The sequence below is a fragment of the Agelaius tricolor genome, unplaced genomic scaffold, assembly GCF_023055355.1.
Source record: "Agelaius tricolor isolate 1412-34295 unplaced genomic scaffold, bAgeTri1.0.p SCAF_1, whole genome shotgun sequence".
NCBI lineage: Eukaryota > Metazoa > Chordata > Aves > Passeriformes > Icteridae > Agelaius > Agelaius tricolor.
This window is the reverse complement of record NW_027269261.1, coordinates 90,278,519-90,289,588: the sequence shown is the minus strand read 5'-3', so window position 1 is coordinate 90,289,588 and position 11,070 is coordinate 90,278,519. Positions and strand designations below refer to the sequence as shown.

General features: G+C 42.4%; 1 protein-coding gene across 16 annotated transcripts in view; it reads left to right on the top strand.

The window, feature by feature from the left end:
- The first annotated feature begins 20 nt into the window (after positions 1 to 20).
- Positions 21 to 11,070, top strand: part of LOC139597438 (dystonin-like) — a 291,384-nt gene continuing 280,334 nt past the window's right edge. For 3 of the 16 annotated variants that reach the window (XM_071442832.1, XM_071442802.1, XM_071442793.1), the window contains exons 1-2: positions 21 to 308; positions 753 to 814. In XM_071442832.1, coding sequence (XP_071298933.1) covers positions 128 to 308; positions 753 to 814 — 243 coding nt within the window. In that variant the 5' untranslated portion in view covers positions 21 to 127. The remainder of the gene's footprint in view (positions 309 to 752; positions 815 to 11,070) is intronic. The other 13 variants (XM_071442959.1, XM_071442840.1, XM_071442822.1 and 10 more) reach the window with 7 other exon arrangements.

Sequence of the window (11,070 nt, the reverse complement as noted above, 5' to 3'; positions counted from 1 at the left end):
TCCAGCAGCGCGGTGCCGGCGGCGATGCCCGCCCCGCTGCCGGGGGGAGAGGCTGCCCGGCTCTGCCCGGCCCCCCGCCGCTCGCCGCAGACCCGCGCACGCACAGGGGTAGCCGGGCGCTTGAGCCATGATCGCCGCGGCTTTCCTGGTCCTGCTGAGACCCTACAGCATCCAGTGCGCCCTCTTCTTGCTCCTGCTGCTGCTGGGGACCATTGCCACGATTTTATTCTTCTGCTGCTGGCACCGCAGGCTCCAGAAAGGGAGGCATCCCATCAAATCCGTCTTTTCAGGTCGCTCAAGGAGCCGAGGTAAGAGACGCTGCCGGTCCCTGAGGGTGGCGGGGGGTGTCCCCGGCCCATCCCCGGCTTTGTGCCGCCGGAGGGCCGCCGTGGCACGGTTTAGCCGGGCAAAGGCTTTAAAGAAAATTCAAGCCGAGCCCAGGACTGCGGCAGCCTTGTCTCCACCCATCCCTCAGCGAAACCTCGGCTAGAGGGAGAGAGGTGAGAGGCTGGGAAGCCCCCCCGCCTCCGCCCCAGCCCTCCCCGGTGTGTCAAAGCGCAGCAGAACTTTATGCCCAACTTCTTCCCGATGAATTAAATATAAGTGCCGGGCGGAGCTGTCGGCTGTGCCTGAGGGGCCAGAGCCGTCCCGGAGTGTGCGCCGAAGGGCGAGTGGCGGGGTAAACCCGTTAGCCGGGGCGAAATGCGAGGTGCAGCTGGTGGAGCCTGTGTGTCTTTCTGCTTCCCTTCCAGATGCTGTCATGAGAACTCATCACTTTCGCTCTGAGGTAATTTATTTAGCACGCAATTTCAAGGTCAGAAGTTGTTCTCTTTACCCGAGTACCTATTGTCGTGGTCTTTTGTTAATGAAATCACATAGCAAACTTTTCATTTTGCATGAAAAACATAATGTCCTCTTTCATCTCTTGGTTTGGTTTTTTCCCTTCCCAACACAAAATGAGCTCTTCATCTGTGTTACCCTAACCGGCCTGCCGATTCGTGTCATTCCCAAAGGAATTGGTCACTTGGAGAAAAGCTGTGCTTACTGTACGTGCCAGAGCTCCCCGTGTCCAAAAGCAGCCCTGAGCCCAGTTATTGACCTCGCTGTAAATGCGTGCAGAGCTGGTGGGTTTGGGACTGCAGAGCCCCTGCTCGCTGGCTGTGCCCACAGCCCTCAGCTGCCCCCTGCTCCTGTCAGGGAAGTTCCCTGCTTGCCTCGGATATTGCCGCGGGAGATCCCAGAAGGATCCAGACTACACTCCTGCTTGGCAGGGACCTCGGTGTGTGACTTTGTATTCAGAGGGCAGGAGAATCAAAACTCTTACATGCCAGTGCTGAAAGTATAACACAAACCCCAGTCCACTTCCTAGGGATTCTGGCTGAGGAGCATAATTACTGGGAAAATATGAAAAATAATATTTGTTTTAGTACCCACTTTGTTTCCACACTGCCCTGTAGAGCTCCTGTCTAGATATTTCTCTTGCCTGGTTTCCTGCTATTGATTTAAGGCATATCTTCATGCCATTGCCTATTATTCTGAAAGCCTTGAGAGACAGTTTTGCACCCAAATGATATTTTGTTTTAAATTATTTTCCCTTACCCTGCTGTGGGTGGGAAAATTATAATTATGACTAATGTTTTCAAAAGTGTGCATGGGATACATTTTTGCAGCACGGTTTGTATTGGCAATTAGTTTTAAATTCTCAACTGTTTTGAAATTGGTACACACCACCACAAAAAGAGGATGCCATAGAGAGTATCCTATCTTTAACCATGAAAAGCCTGAGTTTGTTGTTCACCAGTGCTCCAGTAAAGCGAACAAACAAATGTGTGCCTTTAGAAATCAAAATATTTTTTTGCTATTTAGTTTATCCAATATGAAATGCTTGGTTTCCATGTAAAATTCACTCAGTCCTGAGCCTAGATGGAGATAAAGTTTAATGTTTTGAAATATGTACCATCCTGCATGGTGACACTTCAGAGGGAAGTTGGCAGAGTAATTTATTTTTATTGCTTCAGCATGTGGTTATTTGTTTATCATCCAGTCAGAAGCAGATGAATTTAAAATATTTCCTAAAAGCTTCCATTAAGTGAAACATACTACAGTAGCTGTTATGTTCTTTCATAATTTTCTGTATTTTGTTTAGATGGAATACTACAGCTAGTAGTCTAAAACTGCTCTTTTAAATAAGTGGTAGAACTGTTTCTCCTTTCATTTTCTGATGAGACTTTTGATAGAGAAACGATGACTCATTTGACATCATTAAATTTTCATTTTCCAATATTTTTTCAAGTAAAATGTTATTTTAATGAATCTAATAGAATTCATTAATGAAAAAACTACAGGCATACTTCCAATAAAAATATTGGAAACATTATCTGAAGCAGAATTTGACATTCTCTATCTAAATCATCACAAAACATTACGCATTTCCAACTGCAGTACAATGTTGATGAAAGCAAAGCATGATACATGAAAATATGGGCTTTGTATAATCCCCCCACCCCCAAAATGAATGTAATATCTCAGCTCCAAGCTTTATGGCACAAGGTACATCTGCTAGCTTCCACCATGCTTAGCTGTTTGTCAGGTGTAGTTATAAATAGTGTTTCTTAATTAGAATAAAAGATAATGAAAAACAGGCTGATAGTAAATAGCAGTGGGTTGGCATTCATCTCCTGAGAGCTGGGTTCAAATCCGACTTCCATCACATGTGAACGTGCAGGTGGTCTAGCAGCAGTGCACAGAGAATTATAATTGCCCTATCTACAGAGCCTTGGCAATTCCTGCATGATTGACTGCCTGCCAGGAAAGCCTTATATTTGGAAAAAATAGATGTGTGCAAATTTATGTTGAGATTCTTTGCCACAGCTCTCATGGTGCATGCCTTCATTGTCAATATACAGGGAGAACTATTGAATCCTTTTCTTTTTATACTGAACCACACAATAAAAAATAAGACTGCGTACTATGGGAGGGTAGACACAAAATTTGAAAATGTATTTATGATCTTTTCAGTCCTTCTGTTTTGAATTTTATATGCCACTGGTGAATTGAATCCACAAATAGTCCATTTTTGTGGGCCTCGATTTTTAATGTGTCTGCAAAACATGCCTTATTATTATACATCAAAAGTCTATGCAGATATTACTTATTATAGAATGAACTTAAACACTTGACCCCCTGCCTCAAAAGGAGGCAAATTTGCATGAATCATTATGAATATAAAGTAGGTGAAAGTCTGTCTTTGTTAGAGGTGCTTAAAACCAGAAAACATTAACCAGGAAGATGTGAGAGTTTCTTGAGATAATACAATTATTGTCACCACCTCCCCACTAACACTTGCTACCATCTGAAGTTTTTCAGGCCTAATTTTTAATATATTTTTTTATTTACAGTCCTCAGGTTCATTATGACTGTAACTGCTCTTAAGATTTTTCCATTCCCCAGGTACTACAGAAATTCCATGAAGTCACAAAGGAATCACACCCAGAATAGTTAATGTTCCTAATCTCAGGGAGACCTAGATATGCCACTGCTTTAAAAAGAAAACAAGTAAATTTCCAACAGAAATATTCATTGCTACATGACACATCAGACTTTGATGTAGTTGTTTGCACTACTCTGTCTTTATTTTGAGAATCAGTTGTAGAATGAAATATCTGTGCTAAACCAAATCCCCACCAAAATAACAGTATAACTCAATAAGAGTTTTACCAAAGTAGGGACTATGATTAATTGTTTGGCCTTTTATTATTATTATTATTATTATTATTATTATTATTATTATTATTATTATTATTGTAAAGGCCATAAATGATTCCCTAATTTTATTATTTTTGTGCTCTTTGTAGAAGTTGTTTTTTTCATGAAGCAAAAGAATTTTCTCTGAATACTTTGTGGGCTTGGGCTTGACTCCTTTCAATGTTTATCATTTTATGCCTTAGGAAGAGGTCTGAAAGTCTCCTGTACCTTTCAATTGAAAAGCATTGCTTAATGTGTTGGTGTTGCCTCTTGTGATTTAAATTTCTTTCTGAATTAGTTTTCCTCATAGTTGAAGCCTCTGGAGTCACTGGATTATGTGAGATTTTTACCTTCAATTAAAAGGGAAGTAAGCTTCTAGCCCTTAGGCTGGAAGGAATTAATCTGAGTGGTATAATTCTTAATGTCTTTTGATTTGGTGGTAAGAACTGTTGAAAAGGAAGGTTCTCATTCAGGATCTATAAATGGTTGGGGTTTATGAGATTGTGAAAGGATTATTGTGCTAATTGCTAAAGTAGCAGTTTTCATGTTATTGAGGAAAAATGACCAGATTTATAAATCTTTTGCCAGAAATTTTCTCTGAGTTTCACAGTTTTCCTTTACCTTACCTTTTATGTTAGGAACTGAGGGGATCAGTGTCAGTGGGCAGTCACACACAACATGGTATGACTTTGTATTTATTTAATTTTGACTCATATATTTTGGGCAGGTTTTCTGTGAATGCTTCCACTGAGAACTACAGGTCAAAAACTACTAGGAAACAAATTGGTACAAGTTTTACAATCCACTGTAAATTCTGACTTTGCATAACCCAGTCAACTCCTATTTATCTTACACCAGTAAGATAAATAGGAGTTGACACTTTGTGAAAAGACTCTGTGAGGGCTGGCAGTGTGTGTTAACCATGTCTGTAGCAAAGGAACAACATTTGGTGGTTTAAGTTTTGCAGACCCCACATTTTCATTTTAGTACACTGAGTGATGGCTACAAGGTGTATATCCAGTCTATTTCAATATTTTTATTGATGACATAGATGAGGGTATTGAGTCTTTCATCAGTAAATTTGTAGATGACACTAAGCTGGGAGCGTGTGCTGATCTGTTTGAAGGTAGGAGGGCTCTGCAGAGAGACCTGGAATGGTTGGATGGATGGACAGAGTCCAATAGGATGAAGTTTAATAAATCCAAGTGCCAAGTCCTGCATTTTGGCCACAATAACCCCCTGCAATGTTACAGGCTGGGGATGGTGAGGCTGGACAGTGCCCAGGCAGAAAGGGACCTGGGGGTACTGACAGCCTGCTGAACATGAGCCAGCAGTGTGCCCAGGTGGCCAAGAAGGCCAATGGCATCCTGGCCTGTATCAGGAATGGTGTGGCCAGCAGGAGCAGGGAGGTCATCCTTCCCCTGTACTCAGCACTGTGAGGCCACACCTTGGGTGCTGTGTCCAGTTCTGGCCCCTCAGTCTGGGAGGGACCTTGAGACACTTGAGTGCATCCAGAGGAGACAACGAGGCTGGAGAGGGGCTGGGAACACAAGCCCTGTGAGGAACAACTGAGGGAGCTGGGGTTGTTTAGTCTGGAGAAAAGGAGGCTCAGGGGTGACCTTATCACTCTCTACAACTCCCTGAAAGGTGGCTGTAGTCAGGTGGGGATTGGTCTCTCTCTCCAGGCAGCAACTGACAGAACGAGAGGACACAGTCTTAAGCTGTGCCAAGGGAAATATAGGCTGGATACTAGGAAAAAGTTTTTTATGGAAAGAGTGATAAAGTACTGGAATGGTATGTCCATGGAGATGGTGGAGTCACCATCCCTGGATGTGTTTAAAAAAAGACTAAATGTGGCACTTGGTGATGACATGGTTTAGTTGAGGTGTTAGGGCATGGGTTGGACTCAATGATCTTGAAGATTTTTTCCAACATTGTGATTCTGTATTGTTGTGACTAGACTGGTAGTGAAATAGTTCATCCAAAACTGATGATATTTTTAAAGAGTAAATGGATTTTCTAAATCATCCATTATGGTACAATGGGTGCAACATATAGTACAACAATCTTCAGGAAATGTATATATTACTTTGTCAGCACAGATGCCCAGAAAATTGTTCATAAACTTATCCCTAAGTGTACCTTTGCCATAATCATGCCCCTTCTGAGGCTGATTGTGAGACAGTTGCCTAAAAATACGGTTCTAGTTATCTTACAAAACAATAACGAATAGTCTTTGAAGAGTTGCACCATAATTCATCCTGAGCATTGCAGTTATTTAGAAACTGCTCCAGATATGTACAGCTCCAGTGAAAGGAGAAATCAGCAGACCCTCCAAGCTGAATTTGAGTCTACTGTTTGATCAGAGGGAGTGCATCCAACAAGCACCACAAATGTGCAGGACTAGCCAGCAAAATACATTTATTCACCTATTGAAAGGATGTTTCATTGTCTTTACAGAGTTGAATCAGCCTGAAAATATTTTACCTTTGTGTTTGACATGATTTCCCTCAGGATGTTTAAACTATTTTTCCATTAGCTGTCTAAGAGTTAAGAAACAGGTTCAAAAGAAAATAAATCTGAGAAAAAATAAATTGTTTACTTAGCTGTATGAGAGCACTTACGTATAGGAATGAATGGAGAGCTATAAATACCAGTTACACTGTATAAGGACAAACCGTTCTGTCCATTTTTCATAACATATCAAATAATGTGGCCCAGACAGAGCATGCCACACTGAGCTGTCACATGGCAAACTAGGTATCACTGAGATTTGGTTTACTGTATGTCATCTGTGCATCACTCTTTGTCAGCTTTAGTCACAGCAGTGCTGCCTTTAGATAGCCCACAAATATTGGTCTGTGCTCAGGAGCAGCCTGTTCAGCAGTTTTATCACCAAATAGATGGCATTTGTCTGGTTGCTGCAGCCAGACTGCTCGAGTGATGAGCTAAACTAACTCCAGAGGAGTTAACTTGGGTACTTTTAGTTGTACTACAATGTAGTGTACAAAGCCTAATGTATTTATATAGCCTTCTGGTTGTCTGCATCTCTGCTCTGGATTCTGATGGTCTGCAGAGCTTTGAAATGCTGAGGGAATCACCTCTGAGCTCCACCAATCACTTTAAAAGTACTGACATTGTGTTATGGTACACATCAGTGGTCAGGCATGGTCCTGGGACCTGCTTTATAAGTGAATGCATCCTCATGGTTCTCTAGCAGGACTGGGAAAACCACTGCATAAAGATACACTACCTCATAAAAGTTCTTCTTACTCTTTAGTTTCCCATTAATATACAATTATGCCAACAACCTTATGGCTATCATGTAAGTATTTAGACATCCATGTTTCTCAGTATCTACTGCTGTCTCTGGAAATGTGGGTTTTAGATGAGCTGCAGTTCAGCTGGGCTCTGTGCCATTTGAGTGCACACTCCCTGTACACACAAGCAGAACCCTGGTATTAAAGGGACACAGGGGGAGCCCAGCTTGTGGCCATCTGCCCGTTCACAGACACATTGTACACGTGTACAGAACGGGAACTTCTGGGTACTGTCTTTTGTCCTAAACAAACCTCAGACTGAAACCATGAATTGGAATAGCTGAGGTCATACTTGCAGTGAGAACATGTATTACCACATCTCCGGTAGAAACTGTTCTTCCACAGACAGAAGGGATCATGCAGGGCTCCATAGATTACACACTGCTTAGAAAAGCCTAATCATCTGCACTGATTTCTCAGTTATTGCAGGTAGATTATAAGGGTGACAGATCAGGTTGTGCATGTTCCTTCAGAAACAGATAAGCTCTTTAGTCTGAGGGTAATAAATGTAAGAAAGCATCACATGAACAGGGTAGTGTGACCCTTGGGGTTGTGGCTGCTCCAGGACTGTTAGATGCGTTTTCCTTGGGCATGGAAACCTGACTCACACTCTCTTCCATTCCCAGACTGTTTTAAGTAGAGGCACCTTTGATATGCCAGGGAAGAATGTGCAGAGCACAGGGTGAAGTCACCTTGATGTTTTCATGTAGGATCTGATTCAGCTGAGCTGGCTTTTTGGGGCCTGGCCATGTCAGACACGAGAGGACACCAGCCAGAGCTGCAGCTGCTCACCCTGCTCCACGTGCTCTGCAGCCCGGAGGGGTCTCAGGCTCTGCACAGTGGGCATGTGGGCTCCTCGAGCCTCCTGGGCTCTGCACAGTGGGCACATGGGCTCCTCCAGCCTCCTGGGCTCTGCACAGTGGGCACATGGGCCCCTCCAGCCTCCTGGGCTCTGCACAGTGGGCACATGGGCTCCTCCAGCCTCCTGGGCTCTGCACAGTGGGCACATGGGCCCCTCCAGCCTCCTGGGCTCTGCACAGTGGGCACATGGGCTCCTCCAGCCTCCTGGGCTCTGCACAGTGGGCACGTGGGCCCCTCCAGCCTCCTGGGACAAGGACTCAGCACTGTGTGGCAGAGATGCTTTAGCATGTCAGGCTCACAGTGCAGACAGCTGATCTTGGCTTAGTGCTAGCAAAGCTGCCTTGGTTTTGAGCTTGTTCCTTGTGCTTCTGGTTCAGCAGCCAGCCTGGGTACTTGTTTTCTGGTTACTTGTACCCAAAGTGTCTGAGCCCCTGCTGGGCTCCCTTGTGCCCTACTGCCTTGCATCAAGGAGAGTCAGAGCTTTGCTGTTCCTGACTCATCAGTGGGAATGAAACATGAGCTGTGGCTGAAGTGCGAAAACACCATATCAGCTACAGAAACTAACTGCACTTGATGGTTGGGCAAAGACACTTTTCTTGCAAGTTGTGCCAATGTCCTTATCTCCCCTGTCCACTCAGCTGTTTAAATATGGCACTCTGCTTCAGGATGGTGGGGTAGGTAGGAGAGCAGACTGGAAGTGAAACACAGATCCTACAGGCTTAATTGATGATTCAATAAATTGATAGCACAAATTATACTGAAATACATAATCATGTCAGGCCGAGGTATTGTATTTATCCTTCTTCCTTGTTCTAGAAAGAACAAAATGATACAACCAAGTTCTCTTCTGATCTGCCTCCACTACCTTCCTTCATGTGAAGGTAGGAGTTGGAAAGTGAGTTTGTAAAAACAGCATCCCCTTATGCAGCCCAACAAGCTCACTGTAGGCATTTACAGATTATAGTCTGTAGAACTGCTCAGCTGACCTAGTGTTGATGTCTGCTACAGGATGTGCTGAATGGTTCTTCAAGCCTCACTGAATGTGTCGACTAAATTTTTTATTGGTGATAACAGGAAGCAAAGACTTGTTCAGGTATGTTGTTGGTATCTCAATGTAGTTATCTTAATAGATACCTGAATTCTAGCCTATTTAGCTTTTTATGATATATTCCTGCAAAGGAATGTCTCATCAGTTATGCATCTATTTTACGATTTAAAAAGTACAGACACATCTTCACATGCTGTGGTGGGATATATTCTCTTACCAGTTTGTGTTTCAAACAAGCACACCAGAGAAAAGAGAGTAATCTCTTTGTATTAGATGTTTGGCAGCACTGCTATGGTTTAGCAATCTCTTATTTCTTATTCAGCTTCTTACCGTATTTTTAATATTTAAAGCTAATTTCTTCTGGCAGATCCTTGATATCTACTGGACACTGCCCAAGATAAGGAGACATGAAGAGATGGAAAACAGAGGAAGCAGGGCTGGAAAGGGGACATGCTAGGGGAATGTGCTAGTATATTTTAAATTAAACCTTCCCTTGCAGATCACTGATCAAGCAGCACATTGATTTTTTTTGTTCTTAAATAATTGTTCCCTTCCTAGGGAGGCTTGCAGTGCCCTGAGGTAACAGGGAAGGAACTGGGACAAGCCATTGCAAAGCTGCTGTGGAGAGCTGCAAGCCTTGTCTGAGAACGATAGGGCTGCCTGGAGAACAGGCCAGCCTCTGTGGCTTATAGCTTTAGACAGAAAGAGAATTTAAAGGGTACCTTGAGACATGTGTGTGTGTGTGCCATTTGTGTATTTGCTTGCAGATCATCAGATTTTCCTAATGTTACAACTTACCTGTGCTTTGATAGGAACCCTGACCTTATGACAGGAAAAACCAAACGTGTAATGTTAAACAGCAGTGTTAATTTAGCATGGGTTATTGGACACTGTATTCTAAACTCACACCTAAACCTAGGGGCTCCTAAATGCCTAAATACAAGGACTCCTATGTATTTACATGGGGGGACCTGATTAGGAGCTGGAAAGGAGATTAGTGATGTTCTATTTCATAAACTCGGTTGGGAAAGTAATCTTGTTCAGGTTATGTAAAAAGCAATTGCTTTAAATGCCTTTGAACATGTGGACTTATCTTGGAATATTGCATGTGCCAAATCACAGTCTTCAATATCTGAGAAATGGTTCCAGCACTGCTTAGAGTTTAGATTTTGTAAGATAAGAATAATATCTCCTTAAATAAACATAAGGCATGCAAAGCAGCATCAGTGAAAGCTTGCTAATGAGGGAGTGGAATGAGAAACTGAATGTAAAATCTTATATTTTATGTTTTAAATCCTGATTCTTTATAGGAGTAACCCTTCGTAAGATTAAAAAAATTATCAAGAGAACCACACACAAAAAAAGGTTGTGGTCTATTTTTTTAGTTCTGATAGAGTCAAAATAGAACAAACACAATTGTATCCTCCTTGGGTGTTAGTGAAGTAATACACTCCGTGAGTGTAGGTAATCCTCCTGTGATAGAAAATTTACACGTTACATTACTTAGCAATCTTTATCATAAATATCTTGGAGAACTTAGCTTGAATCTTGGATTTTGGGTGGAACTTGCAGAACTGGCAGTTAAATAAATGTTGTGGAGTTTTCTTTGGTTCTGTGTAAACTGATGATATTTGGGATGGAAATCTCTATGGAAGAGGAAGGAGGGGAATAATGCAATCTTTGCCACTTTTTAATTTAGAACTGTTCTTACAATTCAGAGGGATAGATATATGCATATTTATACATATACATATATGTTTTTCTATGTAGCAGAAAGAATCTCAAATTTTTCTCTTTCAGTGTGCAGGGGAATTTCATACAATAAAGTTAATTAATTGAAACCTGCCATTTTAGTTGAAGTAGGTTCTCCAGCTATAGGGTTTAATTATATTTCAGCCTGTCTGTAGAACAGCTGAGAATGCCAGCATCTTGAGAAGGGTTTGATGCTACTCATATAAATGTCTGCAGGCCCTAAGATGCTGTGGGTTGTGTAGACATGAAAGCTTCCAAGATTTAGACAGGTGGTAACTGGCAATTTGAAGGCTATTTCTTGAGGCCATTAGTTGACAATGGTAACAGATGACAATTCTCATGCAC